This window comes from Ovis canadensis, chromosome 7, assembly GCF_042477335.2.
Source record: "Ovis canadensis isolate MfBH-ARS-UI-01 breed Bighorn chromosome 7, ARS-UI_OviCan_v2, whole genome shotgun sequence".
NCBI classification, from domain to species: domain Eukaryota; kingdom Metazoa; phylum Chordata; class Mammalia; order Artiodactyla; family Bovidae; genus Ovis; species Ovis canadensis.
Window position 1 is genome coordinate 31,870,314 of NC_091251.1, and position 27,957 is coordinate 31,898,270.

The following is a 27,957-nucleotide window of genomic DNA, read 5'->3' on the forward strand; positions in this document are numbered from 1 at the left end:
GCTGTCAAGCCTCAGAGCCTTTGCACACAGGTGGTCCCACTGCTCCTAGAGGTGATCTGGCCCTAGAATGCACTTCAAATACCCAAGAAAGTACTTTTTTCTTAGAAAAGTATTAAGTAAATGTGGCTCTTATTTGAAAATATTGTAAATTGTCAGGGCTCTGCTGCTCATCTTCTAAAGAGCACATTTGTCATAATGGGCCTGTAACTCACACAGACAGCAGAACTGCAGTGGTGGTGAAGCTGTATGTGTTACTTAGGAAATAGCAGCGCCTCCACATGCTGAAATGACCTTCAGATTCCTGAGGAACCTGAGACTACAACTCTTGTCCAGTTATGACTTTGGGGATGAGAAGATCATCATGTGGATGAGTCACTGAGGGAGCTGCAGCAGAACAGGCTTGTTGTTACGGGTGCAGACCCAGTCCTTTCTTGGAAGTCATATTAGCCTGACTGAGAGACATGGAGAGCTGGACTGAGGAAGTCTAAAGCTGACTCACCATCTGCCCTGTGGCAGAAGGAGCTGCATTTTTAGAGGCCAGTGACAGGTGCACTTGAGTCGTCTAAAGCACTGGGTGTCTACCAAGCAGGGGCTGCAGGGTTAAAGGTGGTTTTTACTTAAAGGGCCCTGATATTCTAAGGCAGTGACTTCCTGGCTACAAGTAGGAAACAAAAGAGCGAGGTAAAGTCAGAGACTTTTCTTTATTATGGCAAAGGGCCACAGTGTGGGGCATGAGAGTGTTCCTCTTGAGTGTTTGTCCCAGCAGCTATGGATGGATAGGTCCCTGGAAGATGCTTTTCCGTCCCACTAGTATTGACGGGCCTACTGAGTATCTAGACTCAGGAAGGCTGCTTCACTCCGACGGCCTTTTGGGAATGACTACATCATGAACTTCCCATGTTTTCAGGCCATCTTGGCAGCAGGCAGCATGATGCAGACCCATGGGGACTTTGATGTTGCCCTCACCAAATACAAAGTTGTAGCGTGTGCTGTTACAGAAAGCCCTCCACTCTGGAATAACATCGGAATGTGCTTCTTTGGCAAGAAGAAATATGTGGCAGTGAGTGTCTCCTCCTCTTCCTGGTTTGCGTTCATAGTTACTGGGTCTGCTGAGCTCGCCCCAGCCCCTCACCAAGCGCCCCCTCCCTCCTCCAGGCCATCAGCTGCCTGAAACGAGCCAACTACCTGGCGCCTTTAGATTGGAAGATTCTCTATAATTTGGGCCTTGTCCACTTGACTATGCAGCAGTATGCATCCGCTTTCCATTTCCTCAGCGCAGCCATCAACTTCCAGCCGAAGATGGGGGAGCTGTACATGCTCTTGGCTGGTAAGAGACATTTATGTAGAGCAGCCCTTTGCAGTCTGTAGTAAGGGAAAATGGAATTAGAATCATGGCAGGCCAGTAGTTAAATATCCCACAGAAGCCATTCCCTTGCAGATCCCATAGGTATCTGGATGACTGTCCTAGAGTCTGAAGAAATATGAAACAGAAAGATGACAAAGCACCTGGCTGCTTCTCACTTAGGGGAATTTCACTCAGATTAAACAAGGTTCATATGTAGTCCATCTTTTAACAGTGGTATTCCCTTGGCTTGACAGTTCATATATAGAGTCTAACCATGTTCTTAGTTATCCAGTGTTAAGATAGTAGGCTTTAGGTATCATCAGGTGTTAAGATCCTGCCTCTAGTACTTACTATTAGCTGTATCTCATAGGGTTGATGAGAGGATTACATGATTAGATAATCAGTGAATGTTAACTTGGTTTTGCTGTCATTATATAATTAGTCTTTTATTGTTAGTGTAATACAAAAGTACTGACTATTCTTTCTGGGGGATATTTCTCCTTATACTAAATTTACATGTTTAAGAGCAGTTTCCATGTTCTCACTGACAGTCTTCAGGTGTTTTTTTTTTCTGGTCATTACTGTGGGGTTCTATATAAGTAAATCGAGTGGTGGTTATTTGGGGTCTGTCTGAATACAAAGATAGCCCAGTCATAAAGGGATACAGGATTGTAAGCAAATTACTGTACTGTAGGGCATAAGCAGCAATTCTGTAACAGTAGAGATGGTCTTCACACTGAGTTTTGAAAGATGAACTGCAATTCAGTGGCACAGAATGGCTGAGAAGCCCCCGAGGAAAGGCGTACAGCCGTGAAAGTGCAGGCTGCACCCAGCAGGCAGTGGCGGTCGTGTGGCGGAGCGAGCATAGTGGGAGGTAGGTCAGGAGAGGTGCTCTGGGGTCCGCCTGGAGGGCTGGGAGTGCAGCACAGGGGCCATACTCGAGCTGAGAGGGTCTGCTTCCCAGCTGTATTCCTGGATCTCCTCTAGTGTCTGGGGGAAGTAGATGCATGGTTGTGGGGCAAGTGGAGTGGGCAGGGCTTCCAGGCAGCTCTGTTATTGTCTGGTTTATAGATCAAGCTTCCAGAAAATACTGATTAAAAAAGGGAGAGTGTTCTGTTGCTAAAACTGAGGATTCTTGAGTAGGACAGTGACGCGGTCAGATCTGTTAGGGAGATCCTGGCAGCACTGTGGCAAGTAGATGGAGGCAGGTGGGACAGTGTCCCCAGGGAACAAAATGGAAAGCCTGACACGACTAAAGCCAGGGCAGTGTCACCAAAGACACTAAAAAAAAGGCATTCGTGGAACCTGGTAATGGATTAACTGGAGAGGGGACTGTAGATGACACTAGGAATCCAAGCTGAGTGGCTGAGCAGAAGGTGGTGCTAGGAGTTGAGAGGGTGCAGTAAGAGTGGGGCTGAATGAACTGCAGTCTGGAAACATTTCCTGTGTTTTCATGCTTGGCTCTTCAGCCATAGCATCCACTCTCTCTGTTGCAGTGGCTCTGACCAATCTGGAGGATACAGAGAATGCCAAGAGAGCCTATGAAGAAGCAGTCCGCCTTGATAAGTAAGCTGCCCTGCTGAGGATGGTGTCAGGGGGCTAGACTCTCAAAGCCATGAGGTGGCGCCAGGGCCCCGGTGTTGCCCGAGTCAGCCCAGGTGCCTTTGTGCACAGCAGGTCTGTGTGTGGAAGGACGTGGCTCCTGAGCACAAGGGCTCAGCAGGACCTGGCGCTGGCTCTGAGAGACCTTGCTGTTGAACTAGTTCTGTTTCTGCATAATGATAAGGATCTATTCTAAATGACCATTTGTTGCAAAGCCCCGCTCCATGGAGTCCCTGTCTGTCTGTGCAGGTGTAACCCTTTAGTAAACCTGAACTATGCTGTGCTGCTGTATAACCAGGGCGAGAAGAGGGACGCCCTGGCCCAGTATCAGGAGATGGAGAAGAAAGTCAACCTACTCAAGTATAGTAGCTCTCTGGAATTTGATCCGGAGGTAAGTCTTAAATCCAGGAGTCATTAAGCAAGCTGTCAGGAGACTTCTGAATCAAGCCCAAATAATCCAGATATAATGTATGTTTACGCCTGTTTTGGCTTTGATGTTCCTAGCAGCATGAATTCTTAAATTAAGGACAGCTTGAGAAAAAACTTTTCTTAAAAGAAAATAGTAAGAGGAAATTCATGCTTACTGAGTTGTATCTATTATTGGTAATACAACTCATTTGAGTTGAGATCTGTGTCTCTTTGTAGCTTCCTCCCACTTCTCCTCACATAGAAAAGGCAGGAATTTAGTCCATTAATGCACCAAACTTAAATTGTTGGGTTTTTAGAGCCTTTAAAGAATTTCCATGCCATCCACTCAAGATAGTGTGTTCTCTGCTGTTTAAGAACCATTTCTTTGCAATCAGTACTTCCTCCCTCAAACGGTAGCAGACACTATGTCAGCTAACCTTGCCTGCTTCGGATGAGGCTTGTCTCTGCTTGTCATACCTGTGACTTTTTTTTGCTTCCTTTCCACATGGACACAAGATGGTGGAGGTAGCCCAGAAGCTGGGAGCTGCTCTACAGGTCGGGGAGGCACTGGTCTGGACTAAACCAGTTAAAGATCCCAAATCAAAGCAGCAGACTGCTTCAACCAGTAAAGCTGCCTGTTTCCAGCAGCCTCTGGGCTCTAATCAAGCCCTAGGACAGGCAATGTCTTCAGCAGCCGCATACAGGAAGCTCTCCTCAGGTAGGAAGCTACACACAGCTCTGGAGACCCATGGGAACAGCCACGTGTGCCTACAAAGAGATTACAGCTTTGAGTGAGGCTTGCGCTTTTCAGACTCGTAACACGTCCAGCGTAGTGCTGCCTAGAAGGGGAAAAAAGCCCAAGGGTGTCCAAATCGTCACTTATTTTCTTAAGGCCATTTGTGTAAAAGTTCCCAGCTATTGGCAGGCTTAGTTGGATGGTCAAGACACTGGGTGTTCATGATATGCAGGTTTAGAAATACATTATGGTACCCTTTGTTATGTAGTCTCAGTTTAATTTTCACTGCCTTATCACAAGTCAGCATGGCACAGGTAATGAATGATTTCTTTTATAAGGTCACTAAAGGCACACCTGACTTACTTTATCCAGTTATGGTCTTCCTTCACAGCTGCACAGAGAGGCCACAGTCCTACTAATCCCAGAAAATAAGCTTCAAGAAGAGAAATCGTAACTGTAACTGCTTTTTGATTTCTTCTGGAACCAGGGCACTTGAGAATTCAAACTGTTTGGTTTGTTACTAGGTGCTGGAGGAACATCCCAGCTCACAAAGCCACCATCCCTTCCTCTGGAGCCAGAGCCCACTGTGGAAGCACAACCTACGGAGGCATCAGCACAAACCAGGGAAAAGTAGGTGTAGGATGACCCCAGAGCTGGGCTTGCTTTGGCGAGGACCCACCAGATTAGGAAAGGTCCCATGACACAGGCAGCGTGGCGGCCGGCACGTACGAGAACGTGTTATGATGATCACCAGGAGCCGGAAGCCTTCACACCCCCTGGCTGCCCCATGAGCTACGAAAGGACTTAACCTCCTGCTGCCTGAGCCCTTTGTGGAAGAACAGTCTGGGACAGACCTCTGCCGTCATGATAGAGTCTTGGCTAGCTGAGGTGATTCTTGGGCTGTGTGGTAGGTATATTGGCCACCAAGGCAACCACAAATCTTGAATTAATAATCCAGTTCTAATAGTAGAAATTTATAAGATGAAAAAAAAGCTTTTTAAATTGTGGCCCAGTCTATTCAGTATCTCAGCTGCACTTGCCCAGAAGAATCCAGAAAAAGTCCCTATAGCTTGTTCCGGAGTGAGGTCAGAGTGCAGAGCCAGATCATGTCAGTATGAAAAGAGAGAAAGGGCTGGTCTGGTATCAGCACCAAGGATTGGGGGAAAAAAAAGGAGGAGCTTCTTAAATGAGGAGGTTTTAGACATTCAGTGATACCACTGACCAGATGCTAGTAATACATTATCTATATATCCTTTTCAGAATAAAGATTATGTATCATCCCTTTGGGAAAAGTTGTTACTAATGTGTAAGGGATCACAATAAAATGTTTCTGGAAGAACCTTGTATCTGCCCAGTCTTAGGGCTTCTGGATTTCTAGTTTCTCTCTCTGTTAAGAAAGGAGCTATTCTGATTTCTAGTATGGTTGTTACTCATGTCATCACAGTTAGAAAAATGAGGCTACATACACAGATATAGACATGGTTTTAGATGGCTCAGATTAGAGGCAAGAACGAACTAGCAATGGGAAAAGTGCCCTTCTTACTGATTAATGTTAGTACAAAACAAAGTAGAAGTCTGGAGTGTATGATTACAATGATTATTTTGTTCTTAAGGAAAAAAATCACCATTGTCTGATAGTAGAGTGGCTCACAATGGACCAGTCCTCCCGCAGACAACAAATAGTAACCAGTAGGTAAAGTTTAATTTTTAAAAAATACCTAACTGTTCCAAATAAAAATTATTATATATGAGGCTTAATATATATAAAGATTTTTATATTTTACATGAGATGATACAAAAGTAATTCTAAATAGTTTGTAAAAAATTAACACTGTATATATTACAATCCTTAGAGCAGCCATTTGAAAGAAGCATAGCTCAAAAGACAGTAGAGAAGGGGGAAAAAGAACAAAGAGAAAACAAATAGCAAACTGTCAATCCAGTCATATCAATAAATGTAACGACTTAAAAATGTAACTGGGCTAAACAGTTAAAAAGCAGAGAATGATAAAAAAAAACCTCATACTATATTAATGTCAGATAAAGTAGAGTTCAAAGTAGAGTTCAAAGTCAGAGGTGTTACTAGAAATAGGGGCATTTCATAATGATAAAAAGTCAGTTCAGTAGAAAAACAATCATAAACATGTATGTACCTAACGTTACTTCACAATACATTAAGTAAAAAGTGACAGAATTAAATCCATATACTTGCATGTTAGCAGTTTTTCTTTTAGCATTTAATAGACAAGAAGTGTAAAAGAACATATTGGCCAGCTTGACCTAATTAAACACTATAAGCAGTAACTGTAGAAAATACATTCTCTGCAAGTACACACAGTACGTTAAGCAAGACAGACCAAATGCTGGGCCGTAAAATAAGTCTCAAGTCAATAGATTGTAATTTACAGAATATGTTCTCAATACACAGTGTAATTACATTAGAAATTAAAAGGAACATATCTATTACAGAAAACAACATGTGGAAATTAAACATATGCTTGAAATGACTCATAAGGAAGAAATCAAAGAGAAAGTAGAAAATAGTTTGAACCGAATAATGAAAACAAAATTTGCAGAGTTCAGCTAGGAACTATGCTTACAAGGAAATTTACAGCTGTAAATGCTTCCATCGTAGCAAATGAAATTGTTCATAAAGGTTTCTACCTCAAGCTAAAAACACAGCAAAATAAACCCATTTCAGGAATTATTAAAGAAAAATCTAAAAAGCCAAAAGTTTTACAAAAAAATGCATATGGCAGAAAGTTGAAAAATCCCTAGCTAAACTGATAAAAAAGAGACAAATTACCAAATCAAGAATGGAAGAAGGGATAGCATTATAAAGAGACTACAAGACATGAAAAAGAGAAAGGAATGTCACAATGACAATAAAACTGGCTACTTGGATGCAGCAGATCAAAACTGAAACAAGATGAAATGTAAAGCCTGAAGGCCTATCAAAGAGATTGAATCTGTAAATCAAAAGCTGCTCTGTAAGCAAACTCCTGGCTCAGATGATGTCACCAGTGGATTCTATTAGATCCAATCTTACAAAAATTTTTAGAAGACAGGATTGAGAACTTCCCATTACACCATAAAGAAAGATCTACAGATTGAGAATATAATTCTAGAAGAATAGATTCACAAAATACATCTGACAAAGAACTTATATCCAGAAAATATTAAAAAAACAAAACAAAACTCCAACTCAGTGATGAAAACTATTGGGTTGGTGAAAAAGTTCAAGTTTTCCTGTAAGATGTTATGGCCAACCCAAGAATAACCCAAACAACAACATACACAACCCAACTGAAAAAAAAAAAAAGGCAAGAAATTTGGATACCTCACAAAGATATATGGCCATATATACTGACCACATATGAATGGCCAGTAAGCATGTGAAAACATGCCCATTGTCTATCATCAGGGAAGTACAAAGTGAAACCACAATGAAGTACCACTAGGGACACATCAGGTACACATCAAAATGGCTAAAATTAAACATAACTCCAAATGTTGGCAAGAACAAGAAGCAAACAGAATAGTCATCCACCATTGGTGGGAGTGTAAAATGGTCCATCCACTTTGGAGGAAGGTCTGTACCCATCCCATAATATATATATATATCCCAGCAATTCTACTCCAATGGAGTAGAATTTTTACTCGAAAGTAAACATGATTTTTACCCTAGAAAGAAAAATGTCCACACAGACTTGATAACATTCATAAAAGTATTCACAATACTATGTAGCCATAAAAAGCAACAAACTACATACGACATAATCTCTGAATGAGAAGAGCTTTATACAGCTATGGTAATTAAAACTATGGTACTGGCACAAAAACAGAAATCTAGATTAGTGGGATAGGATAGAAAGCAAAGAAAGAAACCCATGCACTTATGGCCAATTAATAACAAAGGAGGCAAGAATATACAGTGGAGACAGCATTCTCTTCAAGTGGTGCTGAGAAAACCGGACAGCTACATGTGAAAGAATGAAAACATTCTCTAACATGGTTATACAAAAATAAAACTCAAAATGGACTGAAGACCTATATGTAGGACTGAATACTATAAAATTTCTAGAGGAAAACATAAGCAGAACACTGATAAATTGCAGCAAGACCTTTTTAGATCTATCTCTAAAGTAATGGAAATAAACACGACCTAATTAAACTTAATGGCTTTTGCACAGCAAAGGAAACCATAAGAAGACAAAGAATGGGAGAAAGTATTTGCAGACAATGCAGCCAACAAGGGATTAATTTCCAGAATATACCAACAGCTCGATATTTTTTTAAAAATCTAAAAAATAGGCAGAAGACCTAAATAGACATTTCTCCAAAGAAGATGAACAGACGGCCAAAAGGCACATGAAAAGATTCTCAACATCACTAATTAAGAGAAATGCAAATCAAAACTAAAATGAGGTATCAACTCACACCAGTCAGAATAGTATAATGTCAAAAAGTCTACAAGTAACAAATGCCGGTAAGGATGTGGAGAAAAAGGAACACTTCCACACTGTCAGTGGGAATGCAAACTGGTGGAGCCACTATGGAGAACTGTATGGAGGTTCCTTTTCATGCTGTTCATGGGGTTCTCAAGGCAAGAATACTGAAGTGGTTTGCTATTCCCTTTCTCCAGCGGACCACGTTTTGTCAGAACTCTCTACCATGACCCATCCATCTCGGGTGGCCCTACATGGCATGGCTCATAAGTTTCATTGGGTTAGACAAGGCTGTGGTCCATGTGACCAGATTGGTTTTCTGTGATTGTGGTTTTCAGTCTGTCTGCCCTCTGATGGAGAAGGATAAGGCAGCTTATGGAAGCTTCCTGATGGGAGAGACTGACTCAGGGGAAAGTGGGGTGTTCTGATGGGTGGGGCCATGCTCAGAAAATCTTTAATCCAATTGTCTGTTGATGGGTGGGGCCAAACTACCTACCTTCATGCTGGAGGTAATGAAGATAATAGTGACCTCCTTCAAAAGGTCCCATGCACAGACTGCTACACTCAGTGCCCCCAATCCTGCAGCAAGCCACCACTGACCCACGCCTCCACCAGAGACTCCTGGACACTCACGGGCAAGTCTGGGTCAGTCTCTCGTCACTGGGGTAACTGCTCCTCTCTCCTGGATCCTGGTTCATAACAGGTCCCGTTTGTGCCCTCCAAAAGTCTGTTTCCCTAGTCCTGTGTAAGTTTTGGCGGCTCTGTGGGGGGTGGTTAATGGCATGTGCGTTTCCCAGGGGCCCAGATAAGCCTGACCAAGACACCCTTGGCAACCTCGTCCGCCCCCCTCCAGAGCACGCAGGAGCTGAAAAGCCCCCAAGACGAGTGGAGGGCCCGCCTGCCTCCCTCCCTCTGCCCGCTTCCCGAAGCAGAGCCGGGGCGCACTTAACAGTGTCAGCTATGACGGACTGCACAGAAGCGTGGCCAAGAGGAGCTACCCCTTGCCCAAGGTCGGGCAGCGGCCAAGAGGAGCTACCCCACGCCCAAGGTCAGGGGCGGCAGCAGAGAGGAGCAACCCCACGTCCAAGGAGTGGCGGCTGCATGGGTGCAAGAGGACCGAGAGGAGCTACTCCACGTTCAAGGTCACGAGGGGTGGCCGTAAGGAGAAACCCCACATCCGAGGTCGGGGCGGTGGCCGAGATGAGCTACCCCATGCCCAAGGTCAGGGGCGGTGGCAGAGAGGAGCAACCCCACGTCCAAGGAGTGGCGGCTACGTGGGCGCAGGAGGGCCGAGAGGAGCAACCCCATGTCCAGGGTAAGGAGCAGCGGCTGCACTTTGCTGGAGCAGCTGTGAAGAGTACCCCACATCCAAGGTAAGAGAAACCCAAGTAAGACAGTAGGTGTTGTGAAAGGGCATCAGAGGGCAGACACACTGAAACCATACTCACAGAAAACTAGCCAATCTGATCACACGGACCACAGCCTTGTCTAACTCAGTGAAACTAAGCCGTGCCATGTAGGGCCACCCAAGACAGGCGGGTCATGGTGGAGAGGTCTGACAATGTCCACTGGAGAAGGGAATGGCAAACCACTTCAGTATTCTTGCCTTGAGAACCCCATGAATAGTATGAAAAAGCAAAATGACAGGATACTGAAAGAGAAACTCCCCAGGTCATTAGGTGCCCAATATGCTACTGGAGATCAGTGGAGAAATAACTCCAGAAAGAATGAAGGGATGGAGCCAAAGCAAAAACAATACCCAGGTGTGGATGTGACTGGTGATAGAAGCAAGGTCTGATGTTGTAAAGAGCAATATTGCATAGGAACCTGGAATGTCAGGTCCATGAACCAAGGCAAATTGGAAGTGGTCAAACAGGAGATGGTAAAAGTGAACGTCGACATCCTAGGAATAAGCGAACTAAAATGGACTGGAATTAACTCAGATGACCATTATATCTACTACTGCGGGCAGGAATCCCTTAGAAGAAATGGAGTAGCCATCATAGTCAACAAAAGAGTCTGAAATGCAGTACTTGGATGCAAACTCAAAAACGACAGAATGATCTCTGTTCATTTCCAAGGCAAACCAACATCACAGTAATCCAAGCCTATGCCCCAGCCAGTAACGCTGAAGAAGCTGAAGTTGAATGGTTCTATGAGGACCTACAAGACCTTTTAGAACTAACACCCAAAAAACATGTCCTTTTCATTATAGGGGACTGGAATGCAAAAGTAGGAAGTCAAGAAACACCTGGGGTAATAGGCACATTTGGCCTTGGAATACAGAATGAAGCAGGACAAAGGCTAATAGAGTTTTGCCAAGAGAACACACTGGTCATAGCAAACACCCTCTTCCAACAATACAAGAGATGACTCTACACATGGACATCACCAGATGGTCAACACCAAAATCAGACTGATTATATTCTTTGCAGCCAAAGATGGAGAAACTCTATACGGTCAGCAAAAACAAGACCAGGAGCTGACTGTGGCTCAGATCATGAACTCCTTATTGCCAAATTCAGACTTAAATTGAACAAAGTGGGGAAAACCACTAGACCATTCAGGTATGACGTAAATCAAATCCCTTATGATTATACAGTGGTAGTGAGAAATAGATTTAAGGGCCTAGATCTGATAGATAGAGTGCCTGATGAACTAAGGACGGAGGTTCGTGACATTGTACAGGAGACACGGATCAAGACCATCCCCAGGAAAAGAAATGCAAAAAAGCAAAATGGCTGTCTGGGGAGGCCTTACAAAGAGCTGTGAAAAGAAGAGAAGTGGAAAGCAAAGGAGAAAAGGAAAGATATAAGCATCTGAATTCAGAGTTCCAAAGAATTGCAAGGAGAGATAAGAAAGCCTTCTTCAGTGATCAATGCAAAGAAACAGGAAAACAACAGAATGGGAAAGACTAGAGATCTCTTCAAGAAAATTAGAGATACCAAGGGAACATTTCATGCAAAGATGGGCTCGATAAAGGACAGAAATGGTATGGACCTAACAGAAGCAGAAGATATTAAGAAGAGGTGGCAAGAATACACAGAAGAACTATACAGAAAAGATCTTCACAACCAAGATAATCATGATGGTGTGATCACTCACCTAGAGCCAGACATCCTGGAATGTGAAGTCAAGTGGGCCTTAGAAAGCATCACTACGAACAACGCTAGTGGAGGTGATGGAATTCCAGTTGAGCTATTTCAAATCCGGGAAGATGATGCTGTGAAAGTGCTGCACTCAATATGCCAGCAAATTTGGAAAATTCAGCAGTGGCCACAGGACTGGAAAAGGTCAGCTTTCATTCCAATCCCAAAGAAAGGCAACGCCAAATACCACACAACTGCACTGATCTCACACACTAGCAAAGTAATGCTCAAAATTCTCCAAGCCAGGCTTCAGCAATACGTGAACCATGAACTTCCAGATGTTCAAGCTGGTTTTAGAAAAGGCAGAGGAACCAGAGATCAAATTGCCAACATCTGCTGGATTATGGAAAAAGCAAGAGAATTCCAGAAAAACATCTACTTCTGCTTTATTGACTATGCCAAAGCCTTTAACTGTGTGGATAACAGTAAACTGAAAAATTCTTCAAGAGATGGGAATACCAGACCACCTGACCTGCCTCTTGAGACACCTGTATGCAGGTCAGGAAGCAACAGTTAGTTAGAACTGGACATGGAACAACAGACTGGTTCCAAATAGGAAAAGGAGTACGTCTAGGTTGTATATTGTCACCCTGCTTATTTAACTTCTATGCAGAGTACATGATGAGAAACGCTGGGCTGGATGAAACACAAGCTGGAATCAAGATTGCCAGGAGAAATATCAATAACCTCAGATATGCAGATGACACCACCCTTATGGCAGAAAGTAAAGAAGAACGAAAGAGCCTCTTGATGAAAGTGAAAGAGGAGAGTGAAAAAGTTGGCTTAAAACTCAACATTCAGCAAACGAAGATCACAGTATCTGGTCCCATCACCTCATGGTAAATAGATGGGGAAACAGTGGACAGTGTCAGACTTTATTTTTTTGGGCTCCAAAATCACTGTAGATGGTGAACTGCAGCCATGAAATTAAAAGACGCTTGCTCCTTGGAAGAAAATCTATGACCAACCTAGACAGCATATTAAAAAACAGAGACATTACTTTGCTGACAAAGGTCTGTCTAGTCAAGGCTATGTTTTTTCCAGTAGTCATGTATGGGTGTGAGAGTTGGACTATAAAGAAAGCTGACTGCCGAAGAACTGATGCTTTTGAACTGTGATGTTGGGGGAGTCTTGAGAGTCTGTTGGACTGCAAGGAGATCCAACCAGTCCATCCTAAAGGAGATCAGTCCTGAATATTCATTTGAAGGACTGATGCTGAAGCTGAAACTCCAATACTTTGGCCACCTGATGCGAAGTACTGACTCATCTGAAAAGACACTGATGCTGAGAAAGATTGAAGGCGGGAGGAGAAGGGGACGTGAGAGGATGAGGTGGTTGGATGGCACCACTGACTCAATGGACATGAGTTTGAGTGAACTCTGGGAGTTGGTGATGGACAGGGAGGCCTAACGTGCTGCAGTCCATGGGGTTGCAAAGAGTTGGACACAACTGAGTGACTGAACTTAACTGATGGATGTTCCTTACTGTACGATGCTGCAATGCCACTCCTGAGCATATATCCGGAGAATATAATTTGAAAAGATACATGCACCCCAGTGTTCACTGCAGTGCTATTTACAATAGCCAGGACATGTAAGCAACCTAAATGTCCATCCACAGATGAATGGATAAAGAGGTGGTGTACACACACAGACACACACACGAATATTACTCAGCCATAAAATAGAACGAAGTAACGCCATTTGAAGCAACATGAATGGACCTAGAGTAATATACTGAGTGAAGTAAGCCAGAGGGAGGAAGACAAATAGATTGCTTATTGTGGAATCTAAAAAATGATACAAATGAACTTACTTACAAAACAGAGACTCACAGACATAAGAAAACAAAATTATGGTTACCAAAGGGAAAGGGGGGAAGATAAAATAGGGAGTTTGGGATTAAAATATATATACTACTATATATAAATCACCAACAAGGACCTACTATATGGCCCGGGTTACTATACTTAGTATCTTGTAATAACCTATAATGGAAGAAAATGTTAAAAAAAAAAACACACTACATATTTATATACATTTATAACAATCAGTTTGCTGTACTCCTGAAACTAACACAACATTGTAAATCAACTATTCTTCAATAAAAATTAAAAAGTCAAAGTCAGGAAACATTAAAAAAAAAAAGCTTTATACAAAAATATAAATACTGTGTGTTTCCATTTCTAAGAAGTTCCAGAACAGACAAAACAATTTATGATGAAAAAGATGATGATGTGTGCTTTGGGGGTCAGGGCTGAGGCTGATGCTATCCTGGAAGTGGCCTGACGGAACTATGTGGGTGATGGGAACGTTCTGTATCTGGACAGGCACTTGGGTTAGGTATGTATATAGATTTCCCAAAACTTACCAAGTGGACTTGAAACTTCTACAGTTTCATTGTTTGAATGAAAATCTTTACCTAAAAAAAGATAAAAAAATGTTAAATGATCGCTGTGGTAGCGTTTCAGTGACTATTTTTAGAGACCCAGGAAATGGCCTGTCCAGTTGTAATTGACAATTACCCAACTTTTAAATGTGTGCCACATATTGTGCTAATATTTTGCTTGGCATTCCTTTTTAATTAAAAACACTACCAGGGTAAGGACCATTACAAGTCTCATTTTACAGATGAGGAAAGATGAAGCTCAGGAAAGGTACCAGTATCGTATGACACCTGCCATCTCAAGCCCCGCAGAGTCCAGATTTCTGCTGATGAATAACTACCTCTGCCCCACTCAAACTTGACAGAGTAAGAGCATGGAAACTGAATCTGAATCTGCACAGTAAATATTACTGAGTTTTGGTTGAATTTTTTTGTCTCCAGACAGTGTTCTGTGTGCTGCAGCTTTCCCTGAACATTAAATCAGTTTTAAGGGAATGCAAAGAGTGCTAGAAGTTTTTAGGAAGGATCCTTTTCACCAGGCATCCTTTCTAGTCCAGGGGATTTTCAAACTATTCTTCTTCATATAAAATCATACATGGAAGCCTTTGTAAAATATAGCTCACAGCCATGGGGCCAGCAGCGCCACCTCTTCAGTTTCTCCAGCCCTTCCAACTCACCGCAGCATCGTCTGTCCGTCCTCGGTGACGGAGCCCAGTTAACCTTCTTCCCAAAGCTTAATGTGCTTGTAGGATGGTGGGAGGTTCACAGAGGGATGCGTGTACACTCATACCTGCACACACACACTCAGGAATATAGTTTTATAAACAATACTTAAAAAGAATTATTCCTGTAATGTATGATGCATTTTGATACTTTATAACCAAGTTGATTTAGTGATGATTAATAGTTCAAAACCCACCTTTTGGAAAACACTGCTGTCCACACCTGATCATCTTCCTGACATCACCAGTGAGAACTGGGGAACTTGTTGAGAATGTACTAAGGACAAGGGCTGCCTGTAAGAAAAGGATCACACAGAGAACATTGCTGCTTAGGGTTAGAACATAAATGATGAGTTATTCTGACTTTTCTTGGGAAAACAGAAATTTCTTCTCACTGAAGCTTTTCTAATAAAAGCAGAAGACTGCTAACATTTTTAATTGAGCTTCAAGGCAGACTGATGAGGTAGCAGCCAGAGATTCCCTTAATAAGCTACTTGGCTTTGAATTTCAGTCTGCATAGTTCTCTAGCCTTAAGTTGTCTTCAAAGGAGTAATCAAGCTGTTCCTTCTCAGCCAAACCAGGAGGAAAGATCATAAATTGAGAACGTGAGGTGGCTTTGAGATTCCAGAAGCTGCTGCTGTGAGCCCAGTGTGAATGATCACCCCTGACCCAAGAAGGCCTGCCACCAGTTGACACGTGTTCCCAGTGCTCTCTGAACAAATCGAGAAGGCTCTTCACACACATTTTCAAATTACTGGGTCATACTGGCTTGACTGCTTGAGACTAGTATGTCACTTTAAACCAGAGGACAGACCTATAGCTCAGACTCAATGCAATGGGGAAGACAAGATAGTCAAACACCTCAACAGCAGAGGAACATGTAAGTCACAAGTCAAGATCAAAATGATTTACATTTTAGCTGGCTCCAGAATCATGGTAGAAATGAAATCAATCACAGACAGACTTAGGATTCCGGAAATGTAAATCGTTTTTAATATATTTAAAAGCACGCTGAAGTCTTGATTTATAAAAATAAATACATAATATGACAAATTTATTTATGATCCTGGGGCTCTTAGGAGGTCAAACTCTTTAACAGATGTGATGTATCACTGTAAAACATACATGATCTGTTATACACCCAGAAGCAGATTCCAGTTGTAAAAGTAAAATTCCTTCAAGGATCAGAATGAACACAGATCAGTCTTCTGCTATAGAAATCATGTCCAGAGCTGGGCAATGAGGGTGGGCCCAGGCACAGCAGCCTCTGACCAGCCAGTCTGCAGTTAAGGAGCCAGGGCAGGAAGGTGCAGCCCTCTGGCTCACAGCGCCACCCTGCAGGCCAGCCAGGCCCCTAACTGCAGAGTGACTGGCCCCCTCAAAGGCTCCATGGGGCACCCAGCCTCTGCTGTGTCTCTGAAGCACAGGAGGGCTATTTTGTCCTTACCTGTGGCTCTGTCTTAATTTGGGAGCAGAAAACTGAGAAGGTGTATTCGTTGAATACTGTCATTATAACACTGAATGGAAATTATGATCCTGTCATGGGTGCTGAGCTGAGAGAATGCAAGAACTCACACTGGGCTTTCAGAGACGGGGAGAACGGGTGAGTGAGCATGCGCATCTGAGGTGGGCAAGAAGGGAGTGCTTTCTCCAACCAACATGCTCTCATGGGCAAGGAGTCTGGCCTAAAATACCTGAAAAGGGTTGGAGAATCAAGTTTTTAGCCCTGTAACACACAACATAAAAATAAACGAGAACAAAAATCCAGTCTTGTTAGTAGATAGCTGAATTGCGATTAAAACCTGAAATGTTTCTGTGTAATTGTCAAAAGGCTGGAATGTATCTGGTACAGTTTAATCTGCTGTTGTTTCTTTGGCTGTCTTTCAGTTTGATCAACAGAAATGGTTTTTGACACTCTCGATCCTATTTCCCAGACCACTGAATTCCTGTCATTTTTAGGTTGGCTAGTTTTCCTTCATCAGAAAAATGACCCCAATAACCTTCCTACGAGTGAGGGTGTACTTCTGAATAGAAGAGTCCTTCGGCTGAGATGGCATCTCCAAGGCCCACAGTTCGAACAGGATCTTTACACACCAACACTGGTGTGAAGTGGAAGGACACGCCCTCCCTGTGCCATTCGACCACTGGCTCACTTGGGTTTAACACAACCCTGGAGCCGGCCTCCAAACGGGAGGTCGTGAACTCGTGGGGTGCCTTCAGAGATACGCGGCGGGTGTCTATGGTCTCCGTCGCGCAGGCCTGTGTCCCAGCCACGCGGGCTCCTGCAGCCACGGCAGCCAGCTGGTTGGCCCAGTGTCCGTCCACAGTCGCCAGGATATGGTAGGCCAGCGTGTGGAAATGGATCCTGCTGAGGTCCGAGGCTCTGCTTTCACTTTTCCCATGTTCCTTCAAGATCCAAAAGAGGATGTCGCTGACCACGCCCACATCAGGAACACCATTCCAGGAAGAAAGAGAAGAGTGAGGTCCAGATGCTGACTGGCTGAGAAATAACAGCTCCTGTTCATTCAGCCCCAGGGAAGTCACGGCCGGAAAGACCTGCTAACAGAAACAAAATGGGGGTCTCTTTCTGATGGACACCTAGCTCCTAATCTCCTAGGACACGGCCAGTGACAAAAGTCAGGGAGGGAAGGCAGGGCCATCTTTCTTCCTTCCCAGAGGACTCCCCGCCCCTGAAGTCGCTAAGTGACAGATCAAGGTCACTATCTTGGCTCTCACACATCTAACTATCTCCACTCGCAATATCAAGTACAGTAACTGGGAAGGTGCAGTGATGCTGTGTTAGAGCCAGCCTCCTGTTACACGCTGGAGGACAAAGCAGAGTGTGTGCACTCTGGATTCCTTTCCACAGTGCCCAGTCTCTGCCTCAGCACACGCAGCAGAGCCTCTCATCACTGATGGGGCCTGACTCTCAGTTCCCGAACATCAGCAGGTGTTATATCCACACAAAGAAGAGCCCACCCCACAGCCAGGGTTGCAAGGAGAGTGCCTCGTGTCAGATCTAAGTTTTTTGAACAGGTGTGGGTTAGGAAGACTGTTAGGCGACAGTAACACTGTGGAAAACAGCACTGAACAGGAGCCAGGTCTTCTATCTTGAGGGGAACCACGGTGTCCACCTCAAGATCTTTCTTACTTAGCACTTCCTTCCTTAGAGCAAGGACCTGCATAAAGTGAATGTTTGTGCAAGAGATATGAGCCCTGTGTGTATTTATATAAAAATCAGGGGTGCTAATGTAACAGCACTTCTGTTTGCCGTATAGTCTATATCAGATGCCAAGCTAACGGCTCTATTTCACTCACTTCTTGCTGTAACGCTCTGAAGGAAGAAGGGGTTGCCTCCACCTTACAGATAAGGGGACTGAGGCTTAGAAAGGTTAGGTAGATAGTTATGTAGAAAATGAAACAAAGATGGCTTTTTAAAGAAGTGAAAAAATAACCTCAAGAAGAGAAATACATGAATAAAAATCATACTGAAAAGCACCAGGCGTGAACCCTAGTGTAAACTGTGGACTCTGCATGACGATGACTTGTCAGTGTTGGGTTAGGGTTAGGGAAACGTCCCACCTGCGGACGGGGGTGCTGGGGGTGGGGGAGCTAAGTGGGAACTCTACATCCTGCTCACTCCTGCTGCGAGCCTAAAACTGCCCTAAACACCATTCACAGGTTAGACTGATGAGAAAGCACATTTGAAAATCACATTTCAGCGGCAAAGATATGAGGAAAAGAGCACTGTAAAGAAGTAGAAGTAAACCTGCGCTGTGCTCATGGATGCCAACTTTGCAGGATCAAACTGACAAATGCTTTTTATGCCCCAATCTAGCACTTCAACTTCTGAGAATGTATCATCCACATGTACCCGGTCATGGGTCCAATTAAACTCATGTAAAAGGTTACTCACGGCAGCACTGTAGGAGCAGAAAAGGGCAGTGAGCCAAACCCTCGGCTCCGGCTGGCATTGAAGACCCTGTGTGCATCACCGCTGCTTCTACGCATGTGGCAGCAGGGAGACTGATGACTCTCCACGTGATGACGGAGAAAACATCTCCAAAATGCATCCAGTGGGAAAAAGCAAAGTGTGCAACAGTCTATGCAGTATGCTATGCTATCTCTTGGGATAAAGAGGGACGAGATTATAAGGCTCTTTCCCATTTGCTTATATATGCACACAATGAATCTGGAGGGACAAGACAAAACTCGTAAGGAGGTTACTAACAGTGGGTACAAGGGCAGGAGGAAGGGAGATTTCACTGTGCATCTTTTAATATTTTGTGAATTTTGAACCATATATTACCCATGAAAGAAGTTAAAAAACAAGAGGTTAACTAACCTGCCTAAGTTCACAGGGCTGGAGAGTGGCAGGCAAAGCGGGCATTCCAATCCTGGTTTTCAAAATCTGTGCTCTCAAGCATCCCACTCTTGGATTTATCTGATCATTGTTACTGTCCAAAGGCTGAACACCTGGGGGCCTGATGGCGAGGGAGTGAAGTGTCCCCCGAATTTCCTTTCTCTAAGCTTCCTGAAGTTCAACTGAAAGCACCGGAGTTGGGTTTTTGGTTTTCTCCTTTGGGTTCCACTGCAAAGGGCATTCACTTCCAGCCTCCCAATGCTAGGAGAAACACACACTACGAACCCACTGGTAACACGCCCCGTGAAACATATAAAAATCAGACTGATTATATTTTTTGCAGCCAAAGATGGAGAAGCTCTATACAGTCAGCAAAAACAAGACTGGAAGCTGACTATGGCTTATATCATGAACTCCTAATTGCCAAATTCAGACTTAAATTGAAGAAAGTAGCCAAAACCACCAGACCATTCAGGTATGACCTAAATCAAATTCCTTATGATTATACAGTGGAAGCGACAGATTCAAGGGATTAGATCTGACAGAGTGCCTGAAGAACTATGGGCAGAGGTTCATGACATTGTACAGGAGGCTGTGATCAAAACCACCCCCAAGAAAAAGAAACACAGAAAGGCAAAATGGTTGTCTGCAGAGGCCTTACAAATAGCTGAGAAAAGGAGAGAAGCGAAAGGCAAAGAAAAGGAAAGATATACCCATCTGAATGGAGAGTTCCAAAGAATAGCAAGGAGAGATAAGAAAGGCTTTTTAAGTAATCAATGCAAAGAAATAGAGGAAAACAATAGAAAGGGAAAGACTAGAGATCTCTTCAAGAAAATCAGAAATACCAAGGGACTATTTCATGCAAAGATAGGCACAATAAAGGACGGAAACAGTATGGACCTAACAGAAGCAGAAGATATTAAGAAGAGGTGGCAAGAATACACAAAAGAACTATACAAAAAAGATGTTAAGGACCCAGATAATCATGATGGTGTGATCACTCACCTAGAGCCAGACATCCTGGAATGTGAAGTCAAGTGGGCCTCAGAAAGCATCACTATGAACAAAGCTAGTGGAGGTGATGGAATTCCAGCTGACCTATTTCAAATCCTAAAAGATGATGCTGTGAAAGTGCTGCACTCAATATGCCAGCAGATTGGAAAACTCAGCAGTGGCCACAGGACTGGAAAAGGTCAGTTTTCATTCTAATTCCAGAGAAAGGGAATGCCAAAGAATGTTCAAACTACTGCACAAATGCACTCATCTCACACACTAGCAAAGTAATGTTCAAAATTCTCCAAGCCAGGCTTCAACAGTACATGAACCATGAACTTCCAAATGTTCAAGTTGGATTTAGAAAAGGCAGAGGAATCAGAGATCAAATTGCCAACATCCATTAGATCATAGAAAAAGCAAGAGAGTTCCAGAAAAGCATCTACTTCTGCTTTATTGACTACGCCAAAGCCTTTGACTGTGTGGATCACAGTAAACTATGGAAAATTCTTAAAGAGATGGGAATACAAGACCACCTTACCTGCCTCCTGAGAAATCTGTATGCAGGTCAAGAAGCAACAGTTAGAACCAGATATGGAACAATAGATTGGTTCCAAATTGGGAAAGAAGTACGTCAAGGATGTATATTGTCACCCTGCTTATTTAACTTCTATGTAGAGTACATCATGTGAAATGCTGGGCTGGATGAAGCACAAGCTGGGATCAAGACTGCTGGAAGAAATATCAATAACCTCAGATATGCAGATGACACCACCCTTATGGCAGAAAACAAAGAGGAACTTAAGAGCCTCCTGATGAAAGTGAAAAAGGAGAGTGAAAAAGCTGGCTTAAAACTCAACATTCAAAAAAATAAGATCATGGCATCTGGTCCCATCACTTCATGGCAAATAAATAGGGAAACAATGAAAACAGTGACAGACTTTATTTTTTGGGGCTCCAAAATCACTGCAGATGGTGACTGCAGCTATGTAATTAAAAGATGCTTGCTCCTTGAAAGAAAAGCTATGACCAACCTAGATAGCATATTAAAAAGCAGAGACATTACTTTGCCAACAAAGGTACTGTCTAGTCAAAGCTATGGTTTTTCTAGTAGTCATGTATGGATGTGGGAGTTGGACTATAAAGAGAGCTGAGTGCTAAAGAATTGATGTTTTGGAACTGTGGTGTTGGAGAAGACTCTTGAGAGTCCCTTGGACTGCAAGATCAAACCAGTCCATCCTAAAGGAAATCAGTCCTGAATACTCACTGTAAGGATTGATCCTGAAGCTCCAATACTTTGGCCACCTGATGTGAAGAACTGAGTCCTTGGAAAAGACCCTGATGCTGGGAAAGATTGAAGACAGGAGGAGAAGGAGATGACAGAGGATGAGATGGCTGGATGGCATCACCGACTCGATCGACATGAGTTTGAGCAAGCTCCGAGAGTTGGTGATGGAGAAGGAAGCCTGGTGTGCTGCAGTCCATGGGTCACAAAGAGTCAGACATGACCTTTTAGCTTAGTTGGCTAAACTGAACTAAACAAACCCATCAATAACCCTGCCCCATGAACCCATCAGTAACTCTGCCATCTTCCTAACTTAGCAGGAGATCCTGCTCCAGGGCAGTCCTGGCTCCTGACTTGGATCTCGTGGACCAGGTCTGGGTAAGATGGCTCCCACAGCACACTGAGCTCCGAGTACTGCCCGTGGGTTACCTGGTGCACAATGCTGCTCATAAGCTCCTTGTTGGTCATGCTGGCCAGCTCCAGGTGAACTGGAACACCCGTAGGGATGTCAGAAATGGAGGTCACGACCTGCAGAGACAAGAGGAGAGCACTGCCATCAGAAACAAGGAGTCAGGCAAGAGGGAAGGATGGGTCCAAGAGGCAGTGCATCCTCATGAGAGCTCCTGGCTACGTGGGCGACCACACTCTCTGTGGACAAGGGAGGCTTTGCCCAACAGGGACAACTAGGCTCTGCAGGGAGGCGCTGGGGTTAAGGACTTGGAGCACACAGGGAACCTCCCCGAACAGTCACAAAGCCAGCCTCTTCCTGGGGACCTAAATTGAGCAACTGGCTTCAACTGCTGTGTGAACCTGCAACACGCTGATGTGAATGAGAGGATACGGAAAACATGAAGGACACAGACCACAAACACTGCAGCCTGCAGCCATGTTTGGTTCAGCACAGGAAGCAGAGGCTCAGGCAAGATGATGTTCTGACCTGTCCTACTCAAGCTGCCGCCTGCGCCTGAAAGAACACCGTGAGGCGCCTTGCTGGAGTGGGAGGCAGGCTTCCTGGCTACCACGGCCCATCCCGGGAGGCTGGGACCTAGGGCAAGGCGGTGCAGGCTGCAGAGGCCCAGAGAGGCGAGAATCCGAAGGAAGACAGGAGCTGCGATCTGTGAAATTCTGTAGCAGTGCCACCGTTACCTCCAAGAGCCTCTTCCTCTGGAACTCCTTGCTCTGTCCCTCCATCATGTGCAATCCAGAGAGGACCACCAGGTCTGGCTGAAACTCCTCCAGGCTAGACACAAACACCTCCAGCATATTCATGGCCCCGTTGGAGAGGTCGTGGGAGAAGATGAACCGGTTGGCATGGGGAGCTTTTAACTGGTCCCACTCCTCCCCTAGAAAAGCCCAGTCAACACAATGGGAAGAAAAGGAAGAGGCTTTGAGTCTCCGAGCTGTGTGGGGAAGGCAGGGCCTCACTGGAGCCTTGGCTCGGGGCAGGTGGGCCTCTGGTTGAGTGAACCCCAGCTGCCACGGCCTAAGGGGAGCACGGTGCCCTGGCCAGGACAGTGGTTGGCAATGCACCAGAAACCCCAACCCCACAAAAACACAGTATGGGTGCTGTGTGCCTTTGTCAAGGGCTGGCAGGGTCACGCCCCTGGAGTCCCAGGGAAGTTCTCCTGCCCCTCAGCTCTCATACCCAGGAGCCCAGGTCCCTCCCCACCCAGAGCATGATTCCCAAACACCAGTGTGCAGCACACCGTGTGGGCCTTCATGCAGGCCAGGCTGCCTTTCCTGAAGCAACTTCCACCTCACGGGAGCGGCCTAGCACCTGTCATTTCGTTGGGACCTGAGGAGGCTGGAATTCCAAGAGCCAGGCTGACCACACCCCACCCCCCAGCCCTGCTGCCCACTGGTGGCTTCTGGGCATTTGATCTGGAAGCTAAGAGTAAATGGCTGCTCTAGCCTGTGAGCAAGCTGCTGTGGAATAATGACTGTAACAAGGAATAAAGACTGAGTTCACGCCTTATTTCCTCCCTAAATGGTTGCTGACTGCTCAGCCCACGGTGTGCTCCCGCTACTTTGAGGATCCAGTGGTTTTCCTTTACATGGTCTGAGGATCTGTCACTTTGCTTTGAGTTTTCTACTGTTTTATCTAGTGTTCAAACCTGTATCATTACTCATCTTTGGGCCACATCCCCACTCAACACTGTGTGTCTTTGATTCCCACAGCCCAGTCACGGCCCCCTGCAGAGACTGCCCACTCAGTGTTCACTAATCTGATCCAAGCAGGAGGAGGCCAGAGCCTCCCCAGCTGGGTCCTGGGCAGGGATAGCTGGGAGTCTCTGCAGCTTCAGGAGTGCCTCTCAGCATCGGCCTAGTCAGAACCTAGTTTTTAATGTGCAGATGGCAGCCCCCTGTAGATCCTGATGTGCAGTTAGGTGGTGAAGTACCAGTTAAGACACCCCCTTATACATACACACAGCTGCCAAGCACTCGAGGGGAGGGTACTAGTGCCTGAGTCCTAAGGGAGGGGGCGGTGTGGGGGCAAGAGGTTTTCCTAAGCCCACTCTGCGCCATACCATGCGGATCCCACATTCCTCTCCTTAAAGTCTTGAAAATCTCAAAACTCAGCCTAAGGGCTGCCTAGGCAATTCCTTAGAGGCCATGTCCGCCTGAGCACCAGGTGGAAGCAGTCACCCCCAGCCTGGGGTGCTGCCAGAAACTGGCATGATTTATGACCCGAGTGTACACAGCTTTCCTTCCACGTGAAGCATCTGTCCCATTTACAAACCTCAAGTCCATATGATGAAGCCTAGTTTTTCACTGGTTTCATCATTTACTGGCTATTCCTTCAGAAAGTTTTTCCCAAGGCAGACGGTCCCTGTACGCTGCAGGCTGATCTGTCCCCTGGGTCAGTGCCCCACTTCCTTCCTGCCTCCGCTGGGCCTCTGTTTTTTTTTTTGGGGGGGGGGGGTGGGGAGTGGCAGCTATCCTCCCCTTACTCTGAATTCAGCTTTACTGAATCCATTCCTCTGAAAAACATTTTATATGTGGGACATATGTATAAAAAATCTATGAAAGCAGGAAAGAAAACAGCACCAATTTCCTAAAACCTGATATAATGGTTATATTTGTTAAAACACCACATTCCTTTCTTAACTCCTCGCCCATATCTTATTATTTGTCCAAAGAAAATGCCCCATGGTGATCCACAGAGCTGACGGCAGCATTCCCCCTCTGCTTCATCTCTGAAGACCCAATGCAGGGGGGCCTCACTGAACTGTCACCTCTGAGCAGACTCAATTCCAGTACCTTCTCCCCCAGGCCACTGCTGTATTAGAGGACTTGGCACTTGACTGTGCCATCATTTATTCAAGAGTCCACCTCCTGTAGTGACGTGTGGGCTGAGGAAAGGGCCCCTGTCTTCTTTTACCAACACACTTCTACTGCCTCACACCACACCTGGCATTCAGCACAAGACCGAATCAGCAAAGGAACAGTAAGGAAGAGGACAGACCAGTGACTCAGGTCCCCATGACAAGCGATATGGGGTATGCATTCTAAACCAACAGTTCCCCAACCAACAAGATTCTGTACAATGGTAAAACCATGCAACACGGGTATTCTCCGCAGGACAAGACCTGGAACTGCTACTCAGACTGAAACTGTGCAGGAGCATGCTCTAACTTAACCCAGGAGAGAAGCGCCACACAGCATTCAAAACAAACTGATTCCCTCAGCAGAAACGAGAGGGAGGCAAAAACAAACATGCTTCCGCAAGGCAAAGACACGGAGGGGAGTGGAGAGCTGACTGCGGGGAGTTTCCTCAGGACGGATGGAGTGGCTCGAGAAGCAAAATGACTGAGACGCAGACAGGGTGAGCCTGTGATAAAAGCCCATGCCCTTCTTTTCTAAGTTTTGAATTTATTTCCTTAAGTGATCCCTTTTCTCAGTTTATGATCCTGCCCTTCAGCCAGTAAGTCAGCAAAACCAATGCAGTGACTCACTGCCCAAAGCCTGAAAATAAGCTTCTCTGAGGAGGGCTGGTAAGAGAGAAGGGACAAATGTTGACAAATCCCGTCTGGGAATTTATCCATCTAGGTTAGAGACGCTGGGGATGGATTTATGTTAAGAGAGCTGACCTGAGGGCTGCCGCCACGAGACTAGGTTTCCTCCAGAGGCTGATGAAAATGTAACTTCACACTGAGCTGACTGGAAGGCCACTGCTTAGTACTAAGAAATAAGGCATGGAAAAGAAAAACGAAAGTGGGAAGCTTGTAAACCCAAGGATGGAAACAACCTCTTCAAGATAAGCTGTGCTGTCTTCTTTAGCACATACAAGGCACAGCTGTCAAATACACCGAAGGCTTGGTGGCAGCTCTCTCCACTCTGCCATCACCAGGGAAAATGACTGGAACAGGGACCACAAGCTCTGAAGGGAGCACCAACAAAGCGAACAGGAGACAGGCATGGGACTAGCAGCAGCGGCAGTGGCGCCCCGAAGGCACAGCTTCTGCTCTAGACCCTTCCAGTCAGCAGACTGACTCATGGCTTTCGCTGAAGCAGTTCACTGCTCACCACTGCCTTCAGGCACTGAAAACCATTACTCTGCTCGCCCATGAAAACGGAGCGAAACTCAAAAACTGTGCAGATGGGAACTGCCCAGTCCAACATTCTGGCTCTAATTTTCAGACTCTGCCCTTCCTAACCCCCTCAATTCCAGTAAGCATCCAAAAGAGAAACAGAAAAATTCTCTTTTTGTACTTGTAGGAAGGCGTAATTTTTAAGATGCACTATATTTTATTTCTTAAAGTCAATTACTCTAGTAGGTAAGGGTTTCTTAAGCGTCAGACTTGGAAGTACTTCGCTAATGCTTATTAAGTAAGTACTGCTTTAAGGTACCAATTAGTCTATTTAGATGCTTAATTAAATCTTTAACGAGTTAATAATGTGAATCAGAAATTCAAGAGTTCTATGCACAGGAAAGACACAACAGCAAGTACATGGACTCAAGCAATTAAAATGCATTCAGGTATTCAGGATCTCTCAGAAATCAGATCTGTGTTCTGTTTAACACATAAAATCTAGTAGGGGTAGGATGGGGTGAATTTGGAATTATAAATCTTGCAACATTATATAATGGGAAATAGTATGTGTAGTTAAATATAAAACACTTCCACTAATGCACCCAAAGGAAAGGAAAATCCTTCAAAGGAAGTTTGCCAGAGGCCTGGAATTAATCCTGAGCAGCTTGGAACAGCTGGCCAGCAAGGCCGAGGGCAGAACCCAGCACAGAGCTCAGAGATGCTACCTGCCCTTCTCTTTTCTTCGTAATGAAGGAAAACTTTATATACATGCGTCTCACACATTTTCATTTAAGGTGCCTGCTCTCCTACCACCTGATTTCTCTTGGGTTCAGATCAATCATACTTGAGGACCTGGGAACTTTATTCAGTGTTGTAATATGCTCCATTATTCTCCCTTGAGACAAGGCCCTGTATCAGCTCCGTAGGACCAGGGACCAGGAAACCTGTGGTAAGGCAAGAACAGGGCCCTGCCAATTTACAAAGAAACATTTCTAGCACATTCACACCCCCACCTGACAACACACAGCCTTCTGACCAGGCTTACGCCGTTACTTACTCATTTCCTCTTACCTGCTTGATACTCTAAAATGAGGTGGAACTCATCCACTTCCTGCAATGACTCTGGTGGGACAAATACATTGTCATCAAGAAGCTCATGCAGCTTTGGACCAACTGGACCACAAAGAAGAACCTGGAGACAAGCAATATGAAGTCTATCAGGAGATCTGCCCCCTTTCCCATGAAATCTGTTCAGTAAGGTACATCCAGCACTTTCATTTGTTTCAACAAAAAACACTGGACTCCAAATCCAATTCTGAAAGCTTTTGGTTTGGAGGTATGGACTGGAAGAGCTCCTACCAGGGTGCAGGCCTGGAGAGTATGGACGCCAAGTACCCAGAAATGAGAAGCTGACAAAAGACCCTTGTCAAGCACCCACGTGTGTTACACAGGCACTCGTGCGTCTGCTGAATCCCAGGCACTCTGTTAGGGGCTAAATGTTTGTTCCCCACCCCTACCCCCGCCTCCCCTGGTTTCCATGTCAAGGTCTGACTGTCGATGATACTGGAAAGGGTTTTCAGGACGTAAATGAGGCCATAAGGGTGGGTTCCTAATCCAATCGGACTGGTGGCCTTAGAAGAAAAGGGGGAGAGAGCAAGAGATTGCTCTTTCTCCACTACATCCATTAAAGAAAGGCCCTGTGAGGACACACAGGCAGGCAGCAGTCTGCAAGCTGGAGAGAGAACTCTCACCAGGAACCAGACCCTGCTGCAACTGTGATCCTGGGGCTGTCCAGCCTCCAGAACTGTGAGAAAACAAATTTCTGTTGTTCAAGCCACCTGGTCTACAGCATTTTGTCATCAGGGCAGCCTGAGAAGACTAAGATGCACTGTACCTCACTTTCTTTTCTTTACTGACTCACATCCTGTGTAAGCAAAGAGATACAGGGTGCTGTCTGCTCAAAGCTGCCAGACAAAAGCAACTGGT

At 44.9% G+C, this 27,957-nt stretch overlaps 2 protein-coding genes and 1 long non-coding RNA gene across 11 annotated transcripts in view; 1 reads left to right on the forward strand and 2 right to left on the reverse strand.

Annotated features, from left to right (window-relative positions):
• BBS4 (Bardet-Biedl syndrome 4) overlaps positions 1–5,430 on the forward strand; it is a 46,832-nt gene extending 41,402 nt beyond the window's left edge. For all 6 annotated transcript variants that reach the window (XM_069595581.1, XM_069595585.1, XM_069595583.2 and 3 more), the window contains 6 exons: positions 908–1,060; positions 1,156–1,327; positions 2,842–2,911; positions 3,197–3,338; positions 3,872–4,073; positions 4,616–5,430. In XM_069595581.1, the coding sequence (XP_069451682.1) occupies positions 908–1,060; positions 1,156–1,327; positions 2,842–2,911; positions 3,197–3,338; positions 3,872–4,073; positions 4,616–4,725 (849 nt within the window). In that variant the 3' untranslated portion in view covers positions 4,726–5,430. The remainder of the gene's footprint in view (positions 1–907; positions 1,061–1,155; positions 1,328–2,841; positions 2,912–3,196; positions 3,339–3,871; positions 4,074–4,615) is intronic.
• On the reverse strand, positions 683–14,664 carry LOC138443366 (uncharacterized). Its single transcript, XR_011258104.1, has 3 exons — positions 14,059–14,664; positions 3,833–4,123; positions 683–1,362 (listed from the first exon to the last, which is right to left on the reverse strand). It is a non-coding gene; the product is annotated as an uncharacterized lncRNA (long non-coding RNA).
• Positions 14,665–15,765: 1,101 nt separating this feature from the next.
• The window catches only part of ADPGK (ADP dependent glucokinase), a 32,330-nt gene continuing 20,138 nt past the window's right edge, over positions 15,766–27,957 (reverse strand). For 2 of the 4 annotated variants that reach the window (XM_069595587.1, XM_069595590.1), the window contains exons 4-7: positions 27,043–27,163; positions 22,583–22,779; positions 21,866–21,964; positions 15,766–17,354 (exon numbers count right to left, since the gene is read on the reverse strand). In XM_069595587.1, coding sequence (XP_069451688.1) covers positions 16,800–17,354; positions 21,866–21,964; positions 22,583–22,779; positions 27,043–27,163 — 972 coding nt within the window. In that variant the 3' untranslated portion in view covers positions 15,766–16,799. The remainder of the gene's footprint in view (positions 17,355–21,865; positions 21,965–22,582; positions 22,780–27,042; positions 27,164–27,957) is intronic. The other 2 variants (XM_069595588.1, XM_069595591.1) reach the window with 1 other exon arrangement.